This window comes from Cygnus olor, chromosome 6 (genome assembly GCF_009769625.2).
Source record: "Cygnus olor isolate bCygOlo1 chromosome 6, bCygOlo1.pri.v2, whole genome shotgun sequence".
NCBI lineage: Eukaryota > Metazoa > Chordata > Aves > Anseriformes > Anatidae > Cygnus > Cygnus olor.
In genome coordinates this window covers 10,534,527-10,561,059 of record NC_049174.1, presented here as the reverse complement: position 1 = coordinate 10,561,059, position 26,533 = coordinate 10,534,527, and the positions used below count along the sequence as shown (strand labels likewise).

At 49.9% G+C, this 26,533-nt stretch overlaps 1 protein-coding gene across 8 annotated transcripts in view; it reads right to left on the bottom strand.

The window, feature by feature from the left end:
• Positions 1 to 2,246: 2,246 nt before the first annotated feature.
• The window catches only part of SH3BP4 (SH3 domain binding protein 4), a 42,041-nt gene continuing 17,754 nt past the window's right edge, over positions 2,247 to 26,533 (bottom strand). For 4 of the 8 annotated variants that reach the window (XM_040560806.1, XM_040560810.1, XM_040560805.1 and 1 more), the window contains exons 2-5: positions 20,101 to 20,313; positions 14,415 to 16,777; positions 5,455 to 5,643; positions 2,247 to 5,157 (exon numbers count right to left, since the gene is read on the bottom strand). In XM_040560806.1, coding sequence (XP_040416740.1) covers positions 4,933 to 5,157; positions 5,455 to 5,643; positions 14,415 to 16,777; positions 20,101 to 20,218 — 2,895 coding nt within the window. In that variant the 5' untranslated portion in view covers positions 20,219 to 20,313 and the 3' untranslated portion in view covers positions 2,247 to 4,932. Of the gene's footprint in view, positions 5,158 to 5,454; positions 5,644 to 14,414; positions 16,778 to 20,100; positions 20,314 to 20,696; positions 20,718 to 24,555; positions 25,179 to 25,613; positions 25,691 to 26,368; positions 26,390 to 26,533 lie in introns of those variants that run through there. The other 4 variants (XM_040560812.1, XM_040560804.1, XM_040560808.1 and 1 more) reach the window with 4 other exon arrangements.

Genomic DNA, 26,533 nt, shown 5'->3' with positions numbered 1-26,533 from the left:
CTGAAGTAGGTCACTCCCTTGATTGGATCTAGGAAAAAAAAGACAATTTCTGTGAAGCTGAAATGTTAGAGGGAGTCAGTCATCAGAGAAGCAGCTAATGGGGAACTGCTCGAATTAGATGGCTAGTGCCCTTTCTGCCCAGACTACACAGGAACAATAGGTGTAGGGATGAAATGTGTAACCAGACAGCTTTATCAAGACATAGAAAAAAAAACAGGCTGCACAAAAGTGGCTGATCACAGTCAGAAGTCAACCAGAAGAGGATGAAACGGTGTGGAACAGCCGGCCTCCCCCAGCCCCACAGCCACCCCTGGGTGGTGCCAGGTGCTGGGGCAGGCAGGATGGGACCAAGAACCCCAGCAGAAAGCCGCTCTCTGCAGCACACGAGTGTGTGAAACTAGAAACTGCAGAATGGGCAATGGGAATACCCAGGGGTGATCCTCTCCATGTGGAAAATAGATACAGGGGACCAGTGGTGGGGGCACAGAATCAGAAATAACTCAGACAAACCTCACAGCAGACCTTCAGTGGGATGTCATCTCACATATGCTCCCCTTTTGCTTTCTCAGCAGGCGTACCTGCGGAGGATGGGTTTTCACACCGCGCTGCATTGCAAAGTTCCCAACATCAGTCACTGCCCTGTCCCAGATTACTGGCACTGCCTGATTGCAAGGAGGAAAGGGAATAAGTAAGGACAGCTGAGTTAAGAGACCTTATCAGCACAGGCTTGCTAGTGACTGAACATTGTTAGCAAATTGAGGGAGAAGAAAGAAAGGCAATGGGACAGCAGCTATCTGCAGCTTTAAAGGAAGCGAGCCAACGCATCGTTATTGGAGCAGCAGATCCATACGTGTAATCTAATCCCGGATCATTACTCCCTTGTTTTTTGTCTCGGTTTACGTGCATCTCAAAGCACAGAGCAAGCAACCACCAGTTCTGGGTGAGCAGCTGAAAGAAACATCAGAGGGCTGTGGAGAAGCAGCAGCAAGGAGAAGTGGCTCTGCTGCAATGGCTGTGAGCTGCCAGGTCAAGCATGACCCGAACACGAGGAGGGCCACCTGGGCATCCAAGGTGGGAGTCGTGGTGGTCCCCAGATGAACCCAGTGCACAGATACATCATTAAAGTACTCTGGGGGCAGCAGGTGGAGGAGGGTGGCTGGGGAAGGCAGCTCTGGTTTGCTCGGTGCACTCGCTGCTCAGCCCTGTCCGTGACTGGAGCTGGCGAGGGATCTCCCAGTCCGTGCCTCGACCCTCGAGCCCCTCAGTCAGAGCCGTTTTCAGCAGAAAATATGTGGGTGAACTGAGGCTGTCAAAGCCTCTCCTGCCTCCAACGATGGCCTGAGGCTTTCAAGAGAAGGCAGAGCAACACCCAGGCAGACACGGATGGAGCACAAGGTGCCAAGCAAGGTCCCACCACATCCTCCTCACCACCTGTGAGGAGTGGTGGGCCTGGCCCAGCAGCCCAGCCAGCCTCCCTGTTCCAGGCCATGAGATGTGTTTGCCAGGGCTTAAATCAAACCATCAGGTCTCTCCTTCACCCTTGGCAAGCCGAAGCTGCAGCCAGGGGATGACAGAATATTTCATATGCATAGCCTGAAATCTGAATTCAGTTCACATCGGAGCACTGCAACTGCTGGCCTGTGGTGCAAGTCCAAGGCCAGGTGGTTTGGGACAGCCAGGATGGATAACGGCCTCCTCGTAGCAGAGGTCTGGCAATGTGAACATTAATCGTTCGGACAGTCTCTTCCCTGATCTAATTCTGCTCTCTCACACTGGGCAAGGCAAAGCCTATTTTATGCACCCACCAACCTTGCACAACTGCCTTAACGGGCCTTGGCTGAACACAAGAATCTTTTCTCCATTCAGAAAACATCTTTGGACTAAAAGAGATCTTGCAACCAAATCTTTCCCCATTTTAAAGTTTCATAAACAGTAATTAGGAGGCCAGAATGGACACGCTACTGGAAGGGAAATTACTCGCTAGGCTTTGCTCTGACAGCCACCAGTCACAGCAGGATTGTTTCCAGCGACTTTCCTCCCAAGAGGGCAGGATGGAAACACAAGCTGAAGGAGGATCTGCTTGAGATCAAATCAGACTCAAGACCCAGAGGACGGCTGGCGCTAGCTGCAGACACACGCTGTGAGAAACTGTTGTTTGTACAGTGAAAAACCTCTAAATTAATCTCACCCACCAAAGCTGCTTTGAGATGAAGAAACAGCAGTAGATGAAATGCACTCAATAGCACTGGAATAGTAACAGCTTTAATTGCAGTATTTTTTTTTTTCCAAAAACATTTTTTTTTAAAAAAAAAGAACATAAATGGTAAGTACAATAACCAGTTACTGCACAAACTGTGGCAATGCAGGGCCCAGACACAGGTTTCAGAGACGGGCTTGATGAATAGTGGGCAGAAGGCATCTGAAGGACGCACGCCCAGTCCCAGCACGCGAGGAGAGACTGGATTTCTGATCGAGGACAAGGACAAATTAATGCAGTGGTTACCCCACGGACCCCAAAATGTGCTGGCCGTGCTCCCACGGTCCTCAGGGAGGGTGTGCACAGCCAAGGGGCTGAGCATGGCAAGTTTCAGGCTGCCACTGTGAAATGTTAAGCTGGGTATACAGAGTACCTGAGGTAGTTAGAAAAACCAAGGGCAGGGAGGGGAAGTGCTGAAATTCTTTGGGGATGTCCCCATCTTGTCAGAGTCACGGGAGGCTAAAACTTCTGCCCAGGAGGGTAGGGGCTGCCCTCCCCTGCTGCGAACAACCCGGCCCAGCTCAGCTGTTGGGGAGCCCTGCACAGCCTGCAATCTGGGCAAAGCAGATGAAGCCGCCATCCCTCTACCTGCTGTCTGTCAGCAGATCTGCCTGCTGGCACAGGCTGAGTCTCTTGCAGGAGCTTTTCCTTATTGCATTGGAGATTTTTGCTTGGCGTAAGGAAAACGTGCTCTTACGGTGCCCTGCTGTTGTAGAGAGAAAGCAAACACATCGTGGGCTCGGCTGCTGGCAGACCCTGTTTCTGTGCTATTTTATGTTGCATAGGAAACTCCTTAAAGCCCCTGAGGAGAAACTAAGGTGCTATTTACTTCTTGCGGGGTCTGGTGAGGGTGACTGCTTCTGAGGACACAGTTTTGGGAAGAGGCAATGAGAGCAGTGAGGCTGTGCCACAGGAGGACCATTCCCTCTGGAGGCTGCCGTGCCAGCACCGTCAGCCACCAAATGCCTGCATGCTGCCTGGACCATACAGCCCATACCATGCTGTGCAGCATGAGCCGGCCAAATCACCCCACACATGTCTCTTGCTGGGGAGTTAATGTCACCTTCAACTTCCTAGGAGCTTCACGGTGGAGAAATGAAGTCTAGTGCCACCAGCCTGCTTGGCAGCGAGGCCAACGCAGCCCTTCTTGTGTGCTGCTACCAGGCTTTTAAAAGGTACTTTCCCCACACTTTTTTTTTTCTGGTTCAACCTGAAAGAAAATTATCCTTAACAACTAACCTTTCGGTGGTAGCAGCATTTCGCTATAAAGAGACTTTGCACTTAAAATAAAGTAATTTTTCTGTGCAAAAATATTTCCCTCCCATGTAAAATATTTCAAGGCTTGGGGGCAGAAGAAAGAGGGGAGGTCATTCAAAAGTCAGCTATAAAACACCAGGGGAAAGTATGGGCACTTGGTACCACAAACATTTAGCTCAATGGCACCAGCTTTATAGCAAAGGATATTTACAAGTTCGTCTGGAACTCAGCAGCCTTGAACAGCCCCATTCAAAGCCCTGTGAAATCAACGGCAATGAGCATTAAGTCACATAACACATCTGGAACATCTCTGTTGAGCTCGAGAATAGATTTAAAATAGGAGAAACATTTTCTCTTCTCTTCTTTTCTTTTTTCTTTTTTGGTAAGTGATAATACGTAGATTGCAATGATTCCCTCCCCTTTTCTGGCCTCCTCTCCAGAGGAAGAGATTCTGGAGAGGAGCACCCAAGCACTTTGCTGCAATGGCAGGGCAAACCACTCTCACCACCCTCCCACCTATCTCACCAGGCAGCAAGGAGCAGTTCTCTGCTGAACCCCAAACTTCCAGCTTCTTCCAGACACATCCTGCAGCACCCAGGTGGGATGAATCATTGGCCAAGCGCCAGGGGCAGTGTCACTTCTCATGGTAAAAAGCGGTACCCACGCATCTGAACACAGGCAACGAGCATCTCCCTGTCCACAGATGATAAAATGCATGTTTGCAGGCAGGTTAAAAAAATAAAAATAAAAAAAAAACAACCAGGGAGGTCATATAGCCTGTGAATATAGGGAAAAAAAAAAAAAAAAAAGCTCCTTTCTGGTGTAAGATGCTTGCTGGGCTGAGGACATCCCAAGTTCATATGGTGCTCTACAGTCATGTCTGGGAGTTTGCCAAAACCTGACCACGGCAGTGGCACAGGGCATTCACTGTGCTTTGTCTTAAATACATATTTACATGAGTCATGTTCATCTCAAAAATGATAATTTAAAAGCAGTTTCTACAACATAAAAAACAGCAACAGCTTCCCTCCAAAGTGGTTACAACCTTTACTGCTCATTAAAAAAATTAGATTTTTATTTGTAAATGCTTAAAAAATGTGTTTTCTTTTGTGATCCCTCCCACTCCCCTCCCCACCCCTTGTCCCCCTTTAAACTTCTTAGTAAGAAATAGTTTAACCAATATCAATTCCATATGAAAAGCCATCCCTTCTGGATGCATTCCCATCAGGTGGAGGGTCATCTCCTGCTGATTTCCAGTCCTGCTGAGAACTTGCAAACTTTGGCCTCTTTAAACCTGGGGAGAGCAATCTCCACATGTTTTTAAAATTAACCGCTATAAAAAAGGGACAAAACACAGAGAAATGTGGACACCACCATCAAATGAGATGTGGACAAAAGTATCACTGCCGGGAGCTGTGCTAGATGGCAAAATCCTCGTGGTCCTGTGGGCTGAAGGCAGCTGCCCGGAGCATGTCCAAGGAGTTGACAAGGATCAGGGTGCCAGTGAGATGCTTCCAGCGCTTGGTGATGGGGTTCTTCATCTTGTCCAGCCCCGTGTGCAGCTCCTGAATCACATCACGGTAGCTGTCGCCCATCTGGCTGCTCCAGGTGAGGAGGAAGTCGTACGCGGGCTTCCACATGGCCTGCAGGGCAGAGGGTAGGAGAGAGCAGAGCTGAATGTGAGATCCAAGCCTTTATCAGCCTGCCTCGGTGGTTGCCTTCCTCATGTCTGTGATTCAACATCCAGCACACAAGTGGTGCCATCCCCAGCATGCCCTGATCACAGAAGACACCCCCAGGTTTCCCCCTCAACGCACCCAGATCCTTCTCATTCCCCAAAGGCACACCAGAAAACCACACAGGAGGTATAGTGGCCACAGGCAAAAACATGCTTGGGAAAGGCACGAGACCCTCAGAGACCGAGGCCCGTCTGCTCTCACCTCACTGTCCACCACCCCCGTCTTGTCCCGGTGCGGGGCCTCGTAGGCATCCATCTGCTGCTTGGAGACCTTGGCGAGCTTCTCAGCGAGCTCCCTCCAGCGCTGGGCCACCTCCACGGCTGTGGTCAGCAGCACGAAGTCCTGGATCAGCCTGACAACCAGCCCCTGGCAGTCCATCTTCAGCAAGGCCTGCGGGACCATCACGAGAAAACAGGAAGACAGAGTCAGGGTGGGCCCAGGGAACTGTGTGGGGAAGTCCCTCAAGAAGCCATCCCCAAATCCTCCCACCTCCTTTCTATCAGCAGCTGGTGAAATTAGGCCAACAGGCTCGACAGAGGAGTAATCCCATTGATTGAAGGAAGTGCCGACCCCTGTTCAATGAGGCCTGTAGCTGGGGCTGGCCACCACCTCCTCAGCCTCATGTTCTTGGCCATTGCTCAAGATCCTCAGACACCACATAAGGAGGTTAAAGCAACTCAGGGCTGAGAAAAACAGAGGCCTTTAGCCAAGATACTTAATCCATTGTGCTCCATGGTGCTTGCACCCAGAGGAGCGGTGTTCCTTGGTGCAGACAGCACAGGTACCTGAGGACTGTCCCAAGCACCTGGTGAGCACAGGCCAGCCACAACATTTTGGGGCAAGACCTGGAGATTTGCCTCAGGAGATGGGGAAACCCAGACAAAGGGCCAGGCCAGAGCACTGCAGAACCTGACTGCAGCGGTCACGTTGCTTGGGATGTGCTTACTGTCTTCACGTGTCAGGTCAGAAACCACCTCCTCTCCTCATCAGTTATTAGCCTACACGTTGAGATTCTCTGCAATTGGCTTTGAAGAGGTGGGGAGGAGAAACTGCTTCAGTTAGGGACACCCACAGCAGTAAGTTTTCTAGGTATCAATAGGTTAGCCAGAAAGAAATGGACAGAGCAGGTCCAACTCCTATCTTCAGGTAACAAAATCCCATTAATATCTGTTCAAAATGCAAAGCAAGTTGCAACAGTGAAAACCCATGATGCAGCTCAGGAAAGGAAGGATTTAAATGGTGATTATCAGAGGACCAACAGAATCAGCATCCCCCAGTGTATGCCACAGCTAAATGTGGTGAAACGGACGACAGCAGCCTCAGGAGTAACCTGTGTCCATAGATAAATCCTCCTTTCAACCTTTAGTGTCTATGGAAATGTGTTTTACATTATGGAACAAGCATCCTTTTTTAAAAATAAACAAGCAAGCAAGCAAACAAACAAACCAAAAAGAACATCAAAACAATGCAAACAAACCCCAGACAATGCCTTGGGGGACAGTTTACCACCCAGAAAGGTTTAATCATCCCTCTCCCTCCATGCTGCCCGCCTCAGCACGGACTGCAGCAGTGCCTTTGCAGGTTCATCACGCGCTACAAAAAGGAGACACATTTGCTAGCTGCTGCCTTTCCTTTTTGTCGAGTACCCTCTTTTTTTCTTTGTTTTCGAGAGCTGGAGCCGCAGCGACAGCAGAATCAGGATGGCAGCTCCAGGATGGCTGAAGACCAAGGGCACCGCTTGGCATTTCAGCGGGGGATCTCACTATGGATGCAAACTACAGCTTGGGGATAAAGAGGACAAACCCCCATGAATGATGCAGAACACCAGTGAGGCACACCTGCTCAAGTGTTCCCACTGGAAACATCACCAACACCTCCACAGCAGCACAGGGAGGTTATTAGAGAAGTCATGGATCTGGGGAAAGCTCTCAGAGGTCCAAGCAGGACCTCCAAGCAATCCCCAGCTGCTTTAGCTCTGAAGAAGAGAGGTTAAATCCTCACATGCACCGGTTTTCACAGGGACAGTAACAAACAGCTGGGAGAAGATGGTAACATCTGAAACCACTCCAGCAATTTGCAAAGCAAATATATGTTGATTCCCTTATCTGTTTCCAGCTTACACAAAGCAAAGCTGGGCTCGAATCTAATTACTGCTGTGGACCAGCATTTGCTTCTCCAGCAAAGCGCTTACACATTTCTTCTCCACAAAGTGCTAAGAGAAGTAATAAACGCTCTTGTTAAGCAAGTAAAATACATTTTAAAAAGAGCTTTTTTTTTTTCAAATGGGCATAACCATTTAGATCTGATATCTGTGCCACACTTGTAACCGCCTCTGCAGAGTGTCCTAGGTCCAGCTCCCCAACAGTATTATCGTATCATGCAGCCAAAAGATTCACGCCCCTTTCCGCTTGAAGAAGAGGATTCAGATGGTCCTAAAGAGGCACAGATTTAGGATTACGCTCTGGGGTCTTCTCTCAGAGACTGCCCATCAGCAGGTATGAACCATTAGAAATCAGATGAGACAGAGGCACCTTGTAGTCTGCGCTCCTCTGGTCACCTGCGGTGGAGTTCGCCGCTGCAGTTTTGCTGTAATCAGCTGGCCCTGGCCTGGGTGAGATGCATCCAGCGGATATTTTTCAGCCATAAAGTCCTTGGGAGAAACACACTCTGCTTCCCCATGGACACGGGAAAAGGGAGTAATGGCGGGGGAGAAAAAGGCAGAAGATGTGTTTTTTTCACTCATCTTCCCCAGGAACAGGAAGGGTATTCCCAAGGTTACCACAGAGCTGGTACCAAGGTGGTAAATCCTCCCTACAGACGTCTTTGAAGCCTGCAGATCCCTGCAAGCTGTCACCCCGCTTCCAAGGCAAGGCTGGACACAGAAACTGGCCAGACCCATTGAAATTGTGTTTACAGGCAGCCCCATCACCAGCATGCAAACGTAGCAAACACTCAGTATTTAGCAAACAGCAGGGCACGCAAAGGTGGCAGCGAGCCGCTCTCCTCTTGTGCTGGAGCCCAGGCAGGGAAGAGGCAACAGGCCCCTGCAGGCACCCGATCAGGCTGCCCAAAAAGCAGCTGGTTTTTGCACAGCTCGCATGGTAAAGCTGGGCAAGGCTCCTTGCTGCAGCACTTGGCGGCAGACAGCCAAAACAACAAGGCTTCTCAAAATGATGGGAGGAGAGGAGTGACGTGCTAGGAAATGGTACGCTCAAAGCCACAGCCTTGAATGAGGCAAAGTTGCTCCCCTCAGCTCAGCACATTAACTCTGAAACCTACTGATAACCAGAGAAATGCCTTCTCCCTTTGCTGTGCCTCCGGAATTTCAGCTGGGAGGCTCAACCTGTAAATCACGAGCAGCGAGCGAGCTGGGGAAAACACGGGGCAGCGAGGAGAGGCAAGGGGAGATGGAGGGCTGCAGCCAGACAAACATATTTATGACAGGCAGGCACGGGGCTCTGCTGCAAGCCCTCGCTGCCCAGCCGGGATTAGCAGGGTTTACAGCAGGCTTAATCCTCCAGCAGGCGCTTTTGGGATTATGCTACCATTTCTTTCCATCCTCCTCCCTCGGCCTGAACAGACCTCCCCGGACAGCTGGAGGGACACAGCTGGCTGTTCTTCTCGCTCCGTCCCCGTCTCCTCAGTACCCAGTGATGCTCCCTGCTGAGGCCTGACCTGGGCTGTGCTATTTTTTTCCACTGCTTTAAAGCTGTGCGTTGTTAGTGCTCACCAAGGCGTTTATTAACCTCGGAGAGGCCCCGAGCCTGCTCCACCAGCTGAGCGCGCGGTGTAGCAAAGGAGATGGTTTGATATTCAAATTCCAGTTCAAAGCAGAGGAGCCTATACTTAAAATGCATCCAGGGGAGGCTGAATTTGCATCCCGGCTCTGAAATGCAGAATCCCATTTCCAATCCTCTAATCACGGCAAACAGCATCTAAGCAAACTGGCAGCAGGGAGCCCCGAGGGGGTTTCAGCACAAAAGCTGAGGAAGGAGCTACGGAGTGGTGGCTCTCCTTGGTTGAAAATATAAGTGTGTTTCCTGTGTGCCCCTTTCTGCTCCCCCAATTTCACTTATTCTTATGGAGAAAAAAAAAAAAAAAAAAGTAAAACCAGCCCTAAAGACTGACTGCAGATGCATCGGGGACACTCGTCAGAGCACACTTCACGGTCGCTCCTGCCCCCAACCCCGTGAGCACCCAGCCCTGCTCTCACCCACAAACTCAGCCCCCAGCACGTGGCTCCAGAGGAGCCATGGGGACTGTGGACGCATTGTTTCCTTCCCCCTTTTTGGCCAAACTGAGGGTAAAAACCTTTCTCCTTTGCCCCAGAAGTGGGAAGTATCACCGAGTTCACTCGTGCCTGCCAAGTGCAGTGCAAGCCCCAGAAGGAAGCAGTGATGGAAACGGAGTTTTTAAATTAGTTTATGATTTTTTAAACAGCATTTAAATTAGAAAGCACCCTGGAGGGTCCAAGTGTTATCACACATTAATCACTGCCTGAAACGGCTGGAAGGTATCTGGCAGGGGAAGCATAGATGTGGTTACAGCAAGCAGTAATATTTAGTGTCCCATTAACCACCACGGGAACGTGCAATGGGGCCGGAACAGGGCTGACGGGGGATGCCTGGGGAGGGGGCACCAGCAGCAGGGCCACGTCGCATAGCCCCAGGCCAGGTCGGATTTTTGGCCTGAGGGAGCTAACTCTGCACTGGTGCCCCTCTAAATAACCCTGACTTCAGGCATTAAACATCCCTTACATTTAGTTGCACCACAGGTGCAACTGCAGGAGACTTTTTTTGCAAGAGCAAAATTGCACAGGAGCAAGAACAGAGACAGCTGTGATCAGGCACAGGGCTCCGAAACTCTGAGGAACAGGAAGGCACTAACAACCTCCTGCCAACCCCAGCAAATAAAAGCGGGTTGTCTTGTTCCGTCTGCAGAGCGAGGAACCTGCAGGAAAGTCACAGCCAGCACCTGTGCCGCTTCTCTCCTGTAACCTTGCTCTGGGCAGCCTGCTTGGCATGGCCTCGGTGAAAGCATGTTCCCTGCCAGCTATGTTTGAGGGAACACTTTTCTTTTGTTCTGCACACATCACCTGGGCCAGACACTGAAATAAAAAAGAAGTAATTAGAGCATCTTTTTCTTTTTTTTTATTGTCTGATGGAGGAAGGTAACTCCCTGGGGAAGGAGGAGCAGAGCACTGCAGCTGGAAGGCATTGGTAGCATTTCTGCAGCTTTTTATTACTTGTTACGGGTGCAGGGCAATATTTATAACTTTTGTGTATGAAAAGCAGCTTTTGCTGGAGTCTTGCAAGCTGTCCCTGCTCCCGTGCTGTTTCTGTAGGAGAAGCCACGTCCTACAGAAACATCCCCATCAATTTCACTACGGCACCAGATAAGTTCCCCTGAAGGCAGAAGAAAGGTAGGAAAGAAAAAGAAAAAAAGAAAAGAGAAAGGCAGGAAGGTGGTTTTACCTCAGACCCACATGCTTGCAAGGACTACCACCAGCCAGCAGATTGCTGCAGGACGCAGGAGCAACGGGGTCCCAACGTGAGCAACCCTGGGCTGGCAGGCTGCACCAGGACGAGAAACCAGCTTCATCCCTTCATTGCTTCTTGGTAGAAAAGTGGCAGCATGCACACAGCTGCGGTCACAACAAATACAGAGAACAAAATGGGGGGGGAAACATCTTTGTCCTGTGTAAACTTTAAAAGTAGTCTGGAGAAGAAAAAGCTCACAGGTTCTGCAGCTCTCTGCTAACATGCCTACTGGCATTTTTAAAAGACCAGTGCTTTTCCTCAAAAGAAGCATTTATTGGAAAGGGTGATAAAAGTGACAGTGTATCAAAAACCCAGAGGGAAGGAAATGCTGGATCTCACCACAGATTTAACTCCAGCTCCAAGGACCAAGCAGTGCACTCACTGCACGGCAAGTCAGGTCAAGTTTCTCAAATGAAACCTGGCATGGCTCTCTGCGGCAGCCTGAGTGCATTTGATCACGCTGTGGTATGTGACTTAATGTTTTCAAAACCACCCAAAGCCTTTTCCTGAAACCTGTGAATTTTCTGGGACTCCAAAAGGTTGGAAACACAGAGTTAGCACCTGCCTGCTGGGCTGCTGTCACTGACCACAGGGATGCTTCTGGTGTGTGTGGGAGAAGCACGTCACCATAAAGCTTCTCCGTGGAGAGGGGAGGGAACGCAGGTCTCTTCTCATCAGTAGCAGCCAGGTCTGGCAGCCCAGGTTATTTGCTTGTCTCTAAGCCCAGAGATGTTTTTGGAGATAGTACCTGCTCCCTGTTGGGGCATGGCTTGGAAACAAGGCTTACCGAGGAGTACAACAAGCACCTGAAACCGGAGCACAGCTCAAGCATCCCTGCTGCTCCAGGCAGGGAACGCTGTCTGTAGTGGGCAATGAAGGACACACCACAACCCTGATCCCACTGAGCACCTGGCCCGGCCCTGTACAGCCTGTCTGAGCAGCAGCAGGCACAAGCTCAGAGAATTTTGCAGATTTGGGGCTTTGATTCCTACAGGCTTTGTTAGTGAGACGATCTGCGCACTGTCTGGTTTTGATGGGCAGAGAGGGAGGAAGGGAGAGGTAGGTTTCTCCTTCCAATGTGATGACTAACTTCTGAGCAATTCACTTACCCTCACTTACCTTCACACACTGCTGATTCTGCTAGATTAAAAAAATAAATGCAGATTATTTATTAACTAGTCCTCATGACAGGGCTTTTCCATGCTTGGCTACTGGTGTATGGCTTTGCCAGGGCAATTTTGTGTACTCAACACTGAAGTCAGATAAGGGTGCTTACCACTTCTCTCTTCACAGTCCCTTTGAGATGAGACAATCAACTCTAACATGAAATGGCCCGATCAGGTTTTAATCCAACCAGTTCTTGCCAGCAGACGCCAGAAAGCAAGTCCATTTGTTGGAAATAAAATGAGATTTAAACGCAGCAAAATACATTACTGCTCAGTTGTCATCCCCTGAAACATCTATTTCATTTCTTTTGTTTTTAAATCATGCTCACTGTTATTTCTTTGTAAGCTAAGGAAGTCTGACAGCAGCAAGGGGCTTAGAAGAAGCACAGCCTTCCATCAGGAAAAGGGCTCATCCTTTACCAACAGGCTCAGGCTTACAAAGATCTTGCACAGAATAGGAAATGGAGCCAATGTTCAGGATTAATCTCCATTCAGCCAAGGAAAATAAAACCTGCTCTGGAACTCTGCATGAGATGCATCCCTTTGGGAGCAGTATGTTTTCTGGCAGCTTATGGTCCTCCCCTTGAGTTAGTTGCTCTGTGAGCACCCAGAGAGCCTTATCTTTTTTCTTCATCTCCCCAGTTAGGCTTGGCAAAGCTTTTCCATTACCTGCAGACTGTCTTTGACCCTTGGAGACAAAGGGAATAGATAAAAGAAATGCTGACATGTTTGCAAGCCAGTAAAGCAAACAGCACAAAGCCCAAGGAAGTACTCAGCAAGAGGAGCACACATTTCACCCCATCAGCCACGGAGGTGAACGATGAAAGGTGCAAAGCTTCCTTTGGAGGAACCCTGGGGCCAGGCAGCAGCCTCGGCTGGCACCTTCACCCACCCAGGCTGATCTACAGTCTGTCAGCCTTCAACTTGCCAGGCTCCTCTGGGGAGTGCAATGCGGCTTTTTAATATCCTCGCCCAAAATGAACGTGCGCAAAGAGAGCTCCAGTGATCAGTCTAATTGCCCTGTAACAGGCATGAGTCACAGGCTTTTGGAAATGATCTTCCCATTTTCCACAATGACACCAACACTCAGACAGAGCTTCTTATAAAGAGTTATTAATTGCCCTGTGCTGTTAGGCAGAGGAAGTACATCCACAACTCATCCGCCCTGAACTCCCCAGAAAAAATTTCCATGAGTAATGAAGGGATCCATGCTCATCATAATGCCTTACACCTAATGCTCAATCCCCACATTTCCCCATTCTTATTAAAGGGACGTTGGGATACGAAAGACTTCATTCAGCTGCAGCCCTCTTTACCCAGGTTGCCTACTCATAATTTCATTTTGCATGCTGCATGTTCCTGCCCTACTGCCTGTCCACATCATTGCAAAGCAAAGCTTTTGCTATTTCTTAATTAAATTGGCATTTTAAAACACATGATTCACTATAACTCAGTTATCTACTTCTCCAAGACAGACTGTTGAGACGTGAGAGCTGAAATCTCTTCTAGACACAAAGTCCTGCATTTTCTTTGGCCCACTTCCTACAAAACGCTAGAAGCTGTTATCATGAAGACGATTTCTCATAAGAGACTTTCTAACAGCATCCTAGAAATACTTGCAGATGGCACTTCCCCAAACTCCTGCAGAAGCTGTCAGGACAGAAGCAAGCCAGGCATTTTGGACGATTTGCAAACACGATCCACAGCTGCACATAAAGCACCCTAATACAGAAGTGCCCTTGGTTTAGCTGTTACTCAAGGAGAGGAGAAGCAGACATAACCAGACATTGTTACAGAGTAATTTTAGGTTGTTTCATAAACATAAAGTGGTAGCACCCATTCTCAGAGCAGCCATAAAACCCCTCTCCGGCATGCTTTGATGAATTTGATCCGATATAAACACACACAGCCTGAGAGGTGGTTTGCCTACCACGCACAATACAGGAAAACTGTTTGTTTCTTGCCTTTTTCCAGTTTTCCATGCTCTCATCAGTGTTGCCATGAAAGCCAGGAGCTCATGCACAGACATCACTTTGCCAGCAGCTCTCGGGTAACTCCTTGACAGGCACATCTTTTAGCTATCACCAAAGGCTATGCAAATACCCAGAAGCAAGGCCCAGTGCCATGAAAGCACTGGATCAAAATCACCTTGATTTTGAGGGCCTTCAGATTAGCTACCTCCCAAAGCAAGTCTGTTTGCTTCCCTCACACTATATGTACACGCAGTTTCTCACCCAGTGCTTCCCTCATTTATAGCCACGATCCCATTAGCCTGTCAATGCATGTTACCACACGCCTGAATTCCCATCCGGCTATGCCGAGCAGCCTGCGGAGGACCTTTAAAATGCACTTCATTCTTCACAGACTGAATTAGGAAACCTGAGCTCCCACTCTCCCTAACCACTTGGACTGCGCCACGGAGAATTAAGATGCCCTTGGCAAACCTTGGACTCACCGTCATCAGCTCCTTCTGGAAAGATTTCCTGTCCTTGTTCTCTGTGTTGTTGCAGTCTTCCTTCAGCTTCTCCAGCACGGAGGCCACACGCTCTGGCTCGCTGTCCAGCTCTGCTCGGCAGAAAAACGTGAGTGGCAAGTTCAAATACCCCAGTGCATCGGCAAAGGACCGCCAGCTGCTGAGGTTCTCCATGAGCAGAGTCCTCACGGAGGCGTAGATGTAGGTCAGGAATTTGCAGGGCCTCAGGATTTGCTCGAGCAACAGGCTGGTGGTGAGATCAGGCCCAGAGAAGTAGCTGGGTTTGACCTTTCCAACCACCAGCACATTTTTGGTGTGCACAAGGCCTATTTTGCCCTGGTAGTAGCCAATATACCACTCTTTTGTCCACAGCTGCCCCTTCAGCCTGATCTTCTCCTCACTGAGGAGGGCTATGACATCTCCTTTCTTGTACTCCAGCAAATAGTGGTTCTTGCTTTGCCGCACCACTGTTTTCAGCAGCTTGCCATACTTCAAGCTCAGTACTGGCCTGTCCTGAAAAACTGGATACTTGGCAGTGGCAGCCAGAGGTGAAAGGATGATCTTTCCAACCTCATTCTTCTTAAGGAACCGCCTCTGCCCTGTCGGTTTGATGGCACTTTTAGGAGGTGGCTGTGGTGTCTGGACGCAGAACTGGGTCAAAATGGCATCCTTGTCATCCTTGACCTGTATCCTTAGTGTGAAGTCTGAGAGCTCATTGGGGTCGTGGGAGGCAATGGGGAAGATGAGGCGGCTGACCTTGCCCAGCTTCATCTGGAAGCCTCGCACAATTTTGGCTTGCTCACTAGCTTTCACCTCGTAGTTGGTCATGTTGGAGAACATGCAGAGCTTGAGGTCCTGAGGCCGGGACAGAGCAAACTGGTGCTTACCCCAGAGCTGCAGGGCAACCGGAGCTGGGCTGTGAGACTGTCTCGTGACCTCGTTCACTAGGAGAGTCTTGGGTGCACATTCATGCCCAAACACAGCCACAACTGTTTTAAAGGAAGGGTGAATGTGTTTTGGGCCGTAGACACCAACCGTGATCTTCTTGCTGATGTAATCCCAAACAGTGTAAGGGTAGAGGATGTTCTGCCCTTGAGCTACAGCCGCAATGTACATGCAAGGCTCTAGATTCTCCAGCTGCACCTGTATCGTGTCCCCATATGAATAGCTCAGCTGCATGGGTGTGTATGGCCCCTCCTTCATGTCGCTCCGTAGGCACTGTAGTCCTACCAAAGTCTTGCTCATGATGTCATTCTTGACCTCTGCTGACACCTTCATCTCCAGAATAATAAATGTTTTCACCTCCATGTTGCTGAGTTTGATCTGCAGGACCGGACTGATGGTGCTGCACTTGTCACTGTTCAGCTCCAGTGGTGGATCTAGCATAGCTTTCATGGAGATCTGTTGCGTTTCCCCAGGGCATACATGACCCTCTGGCACATGGATGCTGATGTTGGTGTCTGGAAGCTGAACAGCTCCACCAGAGCTGTCCAGTTTGCAGACAATGTTGGTCTCCACCGGTTGTGTCTGACCCCAGCCAGGATTTTGGCCAAGCAAATCCAAGTCGTGGCAAGACCGGGCCAGCTTCCTGTGGTTCAACCACGCGGTTCTAAAATCTTCCCGGCTCTGGAATTGCTCAGGGGTGGGAGACTTCAAACCGTTGAAGAAACCTGACGACGCTGGAGTATCTGACTTCGCTTGAAGAACAGACAGTTCAGACAAGCTGTAAGAGCGTTTACTTCTGAAGAAGGGATTGTCCCTTTTCACAGGCTGTTCCAGGTCCAGCCTGTTTGTGGATGGAAATTCATCAAAAATATTACCCATGCTGCTATTAGCGACCGAGCTAGAAACTGTTGAAGTAGGAGGCCCTGTGTCAAAGAGCAACAAGTCAACAGACATCTTAGAGTTGGGCTCTCTGTCTGAGCTGGTCAATGTTTGTAAATTCCCGTTCAGAAACGGGTTTGTCTGGACTCCGTTCAAGAAAGGGTTGTTATTGTTGGTTTTCAGAGAGTTTCTTTTCACGTCGGTCCATTCTCCAAGCAGGTCTAACTCCTTGACCCCCTCGTCAGGGCTCTCCAGTAGATTGTCTATCATCCCGCTGTCCGTTAAGGAAGAGTTGCGGTAGTTTACAGGCTGGACGTAGGAAGAAGGGATGTAACCCATTTCTGTAGTATTGTGAGCGTACCACCACTCACCTCCTGATGTGTCTAAGACGTAAAGATGGTCCCCCTTGGAGAACTTCAAAGTGGTAAAATTAGTTGGACAGTAATCTTTGATTGCTATTACTTCCTTCGCATTTCCAAAGGATGTGGGATTGTCAACCAGCAAGGCACTAGGAGAAGGCACTGCAAAATGAAGAAAAACAAAGCTGTAAGCAATCCACAAGACTCACAAGGTACTTAAAATAATTTCTTTCAGGTAAGCAATCCGCGCTACTTTATGCAGTAAAGCCAAGGTAGTTTTATAGCATCTCAAACCTATGTTTGTTTTTTTTCCTCTAAAATTTTTAAACAAGACTTTTCCCTTTACTATTTCTGATAAATTCATGCTGCAGAAAAGAATGCCTTCCCCAGAGTGATTGGCATCAACACTGCTGGAAAGAGCAGCAGGAGTTGAGATAGGAAAAACAGCAATTTGTTACCCTCCTGTGGAAGCAAGGCCTGGGCAGAGAAAGCAGGTCTCCCAGTGCAGTCAAGTGTCTTAGCAACAAGCCTCCCCCTTGATTCAGGACCTCATTCAGCTGCTTCTAGAAGAGACAGCCTCTAAATTCACAGATGAATGATGCACGAAAAGGTGTGTTGGAGGGAGTTTCAAGGGAGTCACAGCCCCTTCTTATCAGCTATCTCTTTTGCCCAGCACGTCCAGATCTAAGCTCCTGAGGGTGCATGCTACTATAGCAGGCACCCCACTAAATTTTCACATTTAAAACAACAGAAGTTAATTTCGAAAGGAGTTCTCAATGATGTGCTGCATGGGAAGAATTTACATGATCCTTCACAACCACTATCCTACAAATTTGGTCAGCAGTATCCCAATGTCTTTGGCCACCAGCTCTGTAGCACTGCCATTTTTCATTCTCCATGCAAATAGTTAACAATGCTGCTGAAGGTGAATGCCTCTTCTACAAGCAGATTACATGGTAACTCAGGGTAATGTTCACAGGCTAGAAATGTTCTCACTCTTCCACAACCCCTCTGCTGAATGTGTGAAATATCTTATGTTTCAGGGTAAGAAACAACCAAGGGTACCCACTAAGAGCACATCATAGTCCTCCTTTTTCATGTCACACCACCCAAAAAATCAGCACCTCACTCCTCATACATAGCATTTATATTTCAAAGCTCCTCAACAAAACAACTCCTTTTCCAAACAAAGTCATGTTATTCGAACCAGCAGAAACAAACACAGTATTGACCTCCCACGGCACTGGCACAGACCGAGCAGCATCTCCAATCTCCCTTTCAGCAATGTTGAGCAGCAGGTCCGGCTGCAAGTTGTCTTGCTAGTATTATCTGATCCCAATTGCAAACAAAACAGTTCAATTAACACTACGCATGTTCACACTGTCACTGTATTTATTGGTTTTGCTCTCACATTTAGGACATACTTCTGCTAAGAATCACAAGAAATAAGCTGGAGATAATGTTATATCAGTATTCAAATGCCCATTATCTTGCGAGACAGACCTAAAAAAAAAACAATACCAAGGGGGAGAGAGGGAAAAGAGCTGGATTTTCTCAGATACAGAGCAGCAAGAGAACTGGGAAACCATCTGCTACAATAGGCTTGAGAGCTCTCTGGAGGGAAAAGGGGGATTTAAGAAAGACAGGAAGCCCCTAAAATCCCAGAGACAAAGTGACAGCAGAACAGACTGCTCATCCCTCCGGGCACTAACGGCAGGCAAGCAGCACTTCTTGGACAAAAACTACAAGAAAAGGGAAAACACAGAATGTCAGAATGCCTGACAGCCCTACATAAAACACGGAAATCAAAAAAATAGACTCGGTACAGCCATGGCACAATTCACAATACCACTACTGAAATACACAGCAACTGAGGAGCAAAGAACAGTGTTTAGCTATAAGGACTCTAGGACTCAGATATTGGAAAAAGAAGTGTTTGTACAAACTAAACAATTCATCATTAACTCACTTCCCCCGCCCAACCTCTGCCAGCAGGTAAGGAAAGTTGTGAGGACATTTATTCAGTGTAAAACTATATATAAACTCTGCACTGAAACTATTTTGCCACCCTGGCAGGAAGCGGCTGTCAATTTAGCTCTGTAGCCCAAGCTGTTTGCTGGAGAGAAGCATGGTGCAGGGCTACCTGCAGTTGCTCCCCAGGGATGCTTCTGGTCCCGTGGCCAGCCCACATGGTGCCATGGCTAAAAGCAACGTGTTGCCAGAAAGCAGCATCTCTCCTTGGTGCTTTGAAGAGGCTTCCCAGCTTGGGCCACTTAATCTTGCCAAGACCATGTTGTTTGAAGTGGTGATGCAAAGCCAAGCCCCAGGACTTGAAGACATCCACGAGACCTCATCAGAAAGCCCCAGTAAGGGGTTTAATAACTGAGCTTTTAAATAGCTGCGGTGAAGAGCTGCCAGACCTCCAAACAGGAAAAGCCTGTGATTTCAGCTACCCCTGCTTAGGGCCACGCTCTGGCTGCTGAAGGGCTATGAAGCCATGGAGATAGATGCAGTTTCACTTCTGGTGAAACCACCCGCATCCGCAGAGCTGCCGGGAACACGCTTCCAAACACTTCTTGAACTGCGGCAGCTCGGTGCCATGACCATGTCCCTGGGGAGCGTGTTCAGTGCCTGACCACCTTCTGGGTGCAGAACCTTTCCCTAACACCCAGCCTGACCCTCCCCGTCCCAGCTCCGTGCCGTTCCCTCGGGTCCTGTTGCTGTCCCCAGAGAGCAGAGCTCAGCGCCTGCCCCTCAGCTCCCCTCATGAGGGAGCTGCAGGACGCCATGAGGCCTCCCCTCAGCCTGCTCTGCTTGGGGCTGAACAAACCAAGGGACCTCAGCCACTCCTCATACGTCTTGCCTTCTAGACCCTTCCCCATCTTTGTATCCCTCCTTTGGACACTCTCCAATAGTTTTATGTCCTTTTTATACTATGATGCCCCAAACTGCACACAGTGCTCAAGGGGAGGCCGCACCAGTGCAGAGCGGAGCGGGACAATCACTTCCCTCATGAGAATGAGTAATGACTAAAAGGATGTGAGTAATTCCTATTTTTGCATTAAAAACAAACTAACGCAAAAGCATTTGATGTTCTGGTCTCTTCTTGCCCCTTGTGAAAAAATAATCACTTTTCTGCATGTTTATTTTTAAAGACCCTCAGCACATACTAACTTCTACCTCCACCTGGAGTTACTTCTTGGGATCCATTTATAATGAGGAAACAGTAATTTCTCTCTCATTTGAATGCAACTATTAGGCTGGGTAAGGTAAATAAAGTAAAAAAAAAAGTGACAAAAGGAAACAAAAGGATTATTCAAACAATCTGTTCTGGGGAAGGGAAAACAACCCCGTGCAATTGTCTTGTCACTGGCTCTGTCTGGCGAAGCCGTTTCTTCTCCTGCATGTGACAAGGTGGCACTGGGTCAATATGTGTCCCATCCCAGGGGGGCTGTGACCCCTGCTGGCCCACTGGGCCCCCGCACCTTTCACGTCGCACAGGCTGCTTTCTGAGAAGCCGTCGCTGAGGTCAATGAGCGTCCCCTCCGACTTGCACCGTGGCAGGGCACTGGAGTTGGCTGCCCGGATCCTCTGCGCCGCCATCTCGAGCCCGCTGAGACACCCAGGGCTGGGGACTGCTAGGTGGTCATGGCCTCTCTGCAGAACCCAGTGTTACCACAGCACCCTGGGGAACCAGCCTGCAGACAAAAACAAAGCCCAGCACGTTAGCAAAGCCGCCAGCTCTCAACACGACACCCACAAGACGCAACTTGAAAGATGTGAGCTTAACACGTGCCACAGCTTCAGCCTCAAGCTGACTCAGGGCAGCTGCATCCTCCCTTTCCCATTTGCTTATCAAAAAAGCACTCCAGGGAAAAAGCCATCATCTCTCCACACCTGCAAGCCAACCCTACAGTGCTGATTCAGGAGAACTTCCTCAGATCAGAGAATCACAGAATGATTAAGGTTGGAAGGGACCTCTGGAGGACATATGGTCCAACCCCCCTGCTGAAGCAGCTTGTTCAGGACCATGTCCAGGGTCATATTGTCATATTCTCCTTAAAGCATCAGGAACGATTACCTCGGTACTCCTAATAAGCAAGGTGCTGCCTACAAATCACCAAGGACTCTGGATACTCTGGATAGCAAGGACAGCCTGGCCTCGCATTACACAGCTGCTCGCCACGACCCTGTACAAACCAGCCTCTGCTTTAAGAAGCTGCTCCCAAGGTGCCAGCAGCACGACAGATCTCACAGGCATTGGACAGTCTGTGCACACCCCTTTGCAGCCGTTCTCCCAGACCTCACCAATGGGACTGTCCAGAGACACAACCAGGCTGGGACAGCACCCACAAATGCAGACCTCTTCCTCTGCCACAAAGCCTGTTCTCCTCCAGCACCTGGCTTCACACTGCCCTCCTCTTCCCTGATCTCTTACCCTTTCCCCATTTCACTTACACCTATCAGACCCAAAGTGTAAATGGATTTCAGGGTGCTTAGAGCGAATACAGAAAGCACCTTGTCCTGCAAGGCTGCCACAGGGGATTCCCTTAAAAAGTCACCACAGGACCCAAGCAACAAGACGATGACAAAAAGGCTGTGGGTGAGGTCTCAGGCAGCTTCTTTGAAAGCTGTGCTCTCCAGCAGGGCAGCATAGGACAAGAAACACCAGCTGCCAAGCCATCACATCCAGCTCTGGGGCCATGCCCCAATCCAGCCCACGCCACTGGCATCGCAGCTGGCCACGCGGAGGAGGTAATGAGGTGGCATTTCTACCCTCCCGCCTGACTTGCTCAAGCTTGTGGAGCTGGTGGCTTATTAGAGTCACTCTCCTAAATCACCTCAAAACCACATCCCCGTGTGCTGGCTCTGGTATCCCATAGATGCTAGCGGAACTTGAGCAGCAGAGGATGAGGCTAAGCCTTCCTCTCCGTTGGCTTCTTGCAGAGTTTCCAGGCTGGTAAGTGGGTACTTGCCAGAGATGTTTACTGCCATGGGATTTGGGGATTAACCCACGTGGCAGGGTGGTGGCAGAAAGGTCCAGCAGCTGCTTTCTTTTTTTTCCAGAAACACTTGCAAAAATACTCTACAGGGTTAAACATTGTGAAAGAACAGACACATCGCTGCACTAGAGCCAAGGGAAAAATTAACCCATTTCCTGCTGCCTGCAGAACACGCTGGTCCTTTGACCACAAACACAGTGGCTGATGCAAGCACTGGCAATACCTCCTCTGGTGTCACCAGGTCTGCTCTGGAGCTTGGAGGGTGGCCAGAAAGGCCAGGAGCACGCGGGCGAGCAGGCAGGCTCTGCTGGCTGACAGCACCGCTGCAGCACAGAGCCCGAGCCACGCTTTGCTCTCTCAGGTTTGCACCAGGGAGAAGGTACATGCTCCAGCACCAGCCTGGCAAACCCCACCATCCAGGTCAGACCCCCAGCAGACATGCCAGCCTGGCTACAGAGCACCACCAGCTCTGAACATAAAGCCCTCTGCAATCAAATGCTATATCCAAATCCAAATTCCCTGCTCGAGCTCAGCAACCCAAAGGGCTTTTAATCCCCTCCTAACATTGTTCTCCCTTCCTCCCCGCCCCATACAAGTTTTTCCCTTGCTTGAAAACCAGATCAAGCGGAAAATAACTCCCAAACCCAAATTCCTCAGACGGTAGAGCTCTGCTGGGAATATGGAGATAAAGGAAACATGAAGACAAGCAACTGCCGGGGCTGCAGCTGGCTGCTATTACACCAGTGGGTCTCCGCAGGCAGGGTGAGGAGGAGAAGCAAGCCCGGAAGGATTCAGTGCCCTTTTCTGGAATGCAGAAAGAGGACATTTGCATCCCAGGCGGGAGAGTCTGAGCAGGAGATACTCCAGCCTGCTTGAGACACTTCAGAAGCCATCCCGGGGCTGGTATGCCAGGAATGCAGTTGGGGTAAGGATGCAGGAGGCTTCAGACGGAAAGGAAAGAGAGAACTTTTGTAGAAACACTTTTCCCTTGGAGAAGACAGTTGTTTTGGGTCCTGCTGGAACACTCTGGAGGGAGAGGGGTTTGCACACCCTGGGTTCTGCCCCTGGCAAACCGTGCAGAAACTTGGTAGGGTCTTGCAGGGGTTCTGCTGCTGGGCTGGAGGGTTAAAGCCCTCCACAGCTCCACGCAGGCACAAACTCCAGCTCTAGATGTGCAGCATTATTGTCACAGGAACACCTAAAGTGGTGAACTTTTCCCAGTTTCAGCAATTCTTGCACACAATCCTCTTAAAAGCAAACAAAAAAACCTAGACTAAACAAATACTTTGACAGCCCAAAGGTTACCCCTGTGTGGTGAGCACTGCATGAAGGCTTCTTGAGCAAGAAAGAAACCAGTCATAGATAAGTGGCTTTCCTGAGAACCGAAGTGCAAGCCATGAATACATTTTCAAATACCTGCTTGGTAGTCCAGTGCCAAATATTTTTAATATCAGTAATCACGGCTGTGAACTGACAAATCTCAGACATACCCACAAGCCTCGTAGTGCCTGGAATGTGCAGGGATGCTCCCCCTCCCACTCTTCCCTTAACTACTACATGGGAAGCTTTACGCTAAAGGTCTGTGACAGATGTGATCGTGCGGAGAAACAGCTGGGAAAATAAGCCCTACATGCATCCCAAATCTCAAAAGACAGCAAGAATGTACATTAAAAATGACTGATTACGAAAAACCATTTCCTCTCCCTAACGCAGGATCTTGTTCTGGATGTAGCAATGCTACCACGTGCACAGAAGGATGTGAGTGCACCCACCCCACTGCAATTTTTAGGGAAAATTTTTAGGGGAACTGGTTGGGGAGAGCAGTGTTTTGGAGCCGACAGTCCCAGGGGAGGAAGAGGGCTGATTCTGAATGCAGAGCAGGGACATAACAAATCAGCAAGAATAAGACTGCTTCTTCAAACCTGGACTACGTGAGAATAAAAGGGGACAGTCGGGTGCTGGGTTGCCGTGGCAGGAATTGTTTAGAAGTCACTTCTATAGCCATGGCTGAGACAATGGTCTGCAAACTCCTCTGAAAGCACTTTAAATATAGAATAGGAAAAAAAAAACACAGTTCCATCTGTTCTCCCACAGCAATAAACAGCATCCTTAATGAGTGGAGGAAAGGAAACGGGGGGTGAGTTAGTGAAGACCTTTTCCCCCCGTGTATATCCCTGTCTGGCAGCACACGGGGATGAGGCGAGGAGCCCAGTGCAACCACTTTGCCCTGTGCAAGTGAGGAAGACGACGATATCTCAACACACAACCAGCTCCAAAGCACCTGCATCCACTTTTCATGACAGTTTGCTCCTCCCAGAAGGGAAAGGCAAAAAATCCAATCTACCAGCTGCATGCCCCCCTCTGACACCAAGCACAGGGCCACCTCCACTAAGACTCCCCCATTTTATTCTTCCCCAAATCCTAAATGGGCTCGGGGGGTTACAGGTTGGGCAAAGCTTTAGAGAAGCACCACCAAGCACGCTCCCACAGCTGCTGGCTGGCACCACGCTCCTTCTCGCTGTCTTTGCAGGGCACAGAAGCACCAAGGATTGCATTGCTCCTGGACAGGAACAGCGTGGCACCCAAACTCCCAACCACCAGCACAAAAACGAGTTTGCTTTCTCCGTGCACGGCTCCTTGTGCTGACATCCTACGGGGTGACAGCAGCTGTTGTCTCCTCCCCACCCTGCCTGCTGGATTTCTGCGCCCGGGGGACATCACGAGCCTCTGGACTCACATCCTGTGACTCACCCCTAAGAGAATCAACACAGCGATTTGCAACAGGGACTCGCAGAGCAGACTCAGCTTTGCATTAGCCTGGGCTACAAATAAGTTTTGTTTGGTGGGGACAACACCCAGACGGGACACGTGAACACCAGACCCTCATCACACTCCTCTCTGCGAGCCGAAGGCTAGTGGCTTCTCAAGGCTAATTACCTCCACGTGCTGTCCCCGGCAAGCAGGATCTCCCGGGTCTTGAATCAGAGCCATTTGGGGAATGGCTGCTCCCGGACCTCCCTTCCGTGGGACGTGGGGGCTCTCCTGGTAAGCGGGATGAGGAGCAGCATCGAGACCCCAGTGGCAGCAGGGGACCAGGACGGAGCCGCCGCTCCCTGCAGCGGATGCTGCTCCTCGTCGGGAGGGGTGGCTTAGCCCGGAAACCAAGCCCCAGCCCAGCCTGCTTCTGCTCCTCAGTGCTCCCTTCTCTGCTTTTCGTCCACCCCACAGACTCCGGTGCCCACCATCCTGCCCAGCCCGGCCTGATGGTGGCACGATGAGGACAGCAGCAGCAAGCTCCATACTCCCCCCCTGTTATAGCCCCGTCGGTCACCCCAAGCCAATACTGGTGGGATTAAAGCACACGTCCACCTCTGGCGGTTATTTCTACAGCGGTTATTTCTACCATCAGCTGAGCCTCCCCTGCTCGGCACCTCTGTTTAAGCCTTATTCTCATGCTGGATTGACAAAGAGGCCCGTATCTTATCTAGGGAATTTAATCACCGCTGAACTACAAATCAAAGATGTAGCACAGGCATCCCAGCCAGGCTAAACTGGATTAGTGCGGAAAAGCAATTTCAGGAAAAATACTCATCGGTGGCCTAATCCCCACGTCTGCAGGCAAAGAAATACAATAAAAGCTCGGAAGCACATAGAAGCAAAATCCTTGAGGGCAGGTAGCTGGATTTGCTCCCTGCCCAGGGGTGGCTTCCTGGGAGCATCCCCAGGCATGGGGCAAAACGCACAAGCCCAGGGAGCTGCCCACCAGTGCTGGTGACCACGGCAAATGTCCAGAGCAGTGTACGGGGAAAACCTGAGCCCCTGCAGGGTGAGCAGCACCTCTGTGCTCGGCTCCGTCACGTACTGCGAACTGAGAGAGCTGACTTTGGTCACTTCTGTCCTTGTCAACCCTCTCCCATGGCACAGGGGGACAAGTGAGCCGTGAGAGGCCCCTCCTCGACCTCTCACATCAGCTGCATGAAAATACCCTTGCTTACCAGCCCGTTTCACCTGTCCCAAGGCTCTGGGGCTGCGAATCCCACTGGCACCAGCCCTTCTCCGACAAGCACCCGCTGCAACCAGGGGTAGGTGGGAGAGGACTGCAAGGAGCCTGCGCCCATCCGAGAGCCGGCGATGGAAATCCCCCAGCTGCTGAGAATTTTTGCTGATAAGAGGGAGGGCTCGCGGGGCTGCCCGGTACCAAGCACGGGGCTGGAGATGGAGCCAGGACCTTCCACGTGCAACCAAACGAAGGGCAGCAGGCGTGGTGCTCGCTGCCAAAGGGTGGTGGGGAGGATGCTGCACGTCCCCGGCCAACCTGCTCCTCCCAGCAGCTTGGCCAAACCGGGGATCTGCTCGCAGCACACACTCACACCCATGGGGAACAGCAGGAAAAGGAGCCACGGTGACACAAGGCAGCCAGCTATTTCTGCACAAACTGCCATGCTCACAGGCATGTTCTTCCCGGGTAATAATAAAAAGCCCATCAAATCCTTCAGGGAAAAAAGTTCAAGGGGAATACTCCCCCTCTGGCTGCACAGACCCTTTAGCCAGAGGCACCTTCCAGGCTGGGTGAACCTCTCACTTAACAGCCCGTGAGCTACCGGTCAAATCAGGGCTGCATCTTGCCACGGACTGAAAGGTAGAAAGAGAAGAAAGAGCTTGTAATCAATCGCTCATCATCCTCCTCCAGCTTCCCACACCAAAGCCAAGACCAACCCCAGTCACTTGCTGCTAATTATTTTTCATTTACCTTTTATTTACCAAAGTCAAGATCCCCTAGCTCTCCTGAAAAAACAACAAAACAGAACAAAACTAATATAACAGAAGTGGTTTTGGAAGTTTTAAAACAGTCAGCATTATTTAAATACAAGTGAATTTAACTTTTTGTAGCTAGAAATTCACTTTCCACAGCTAC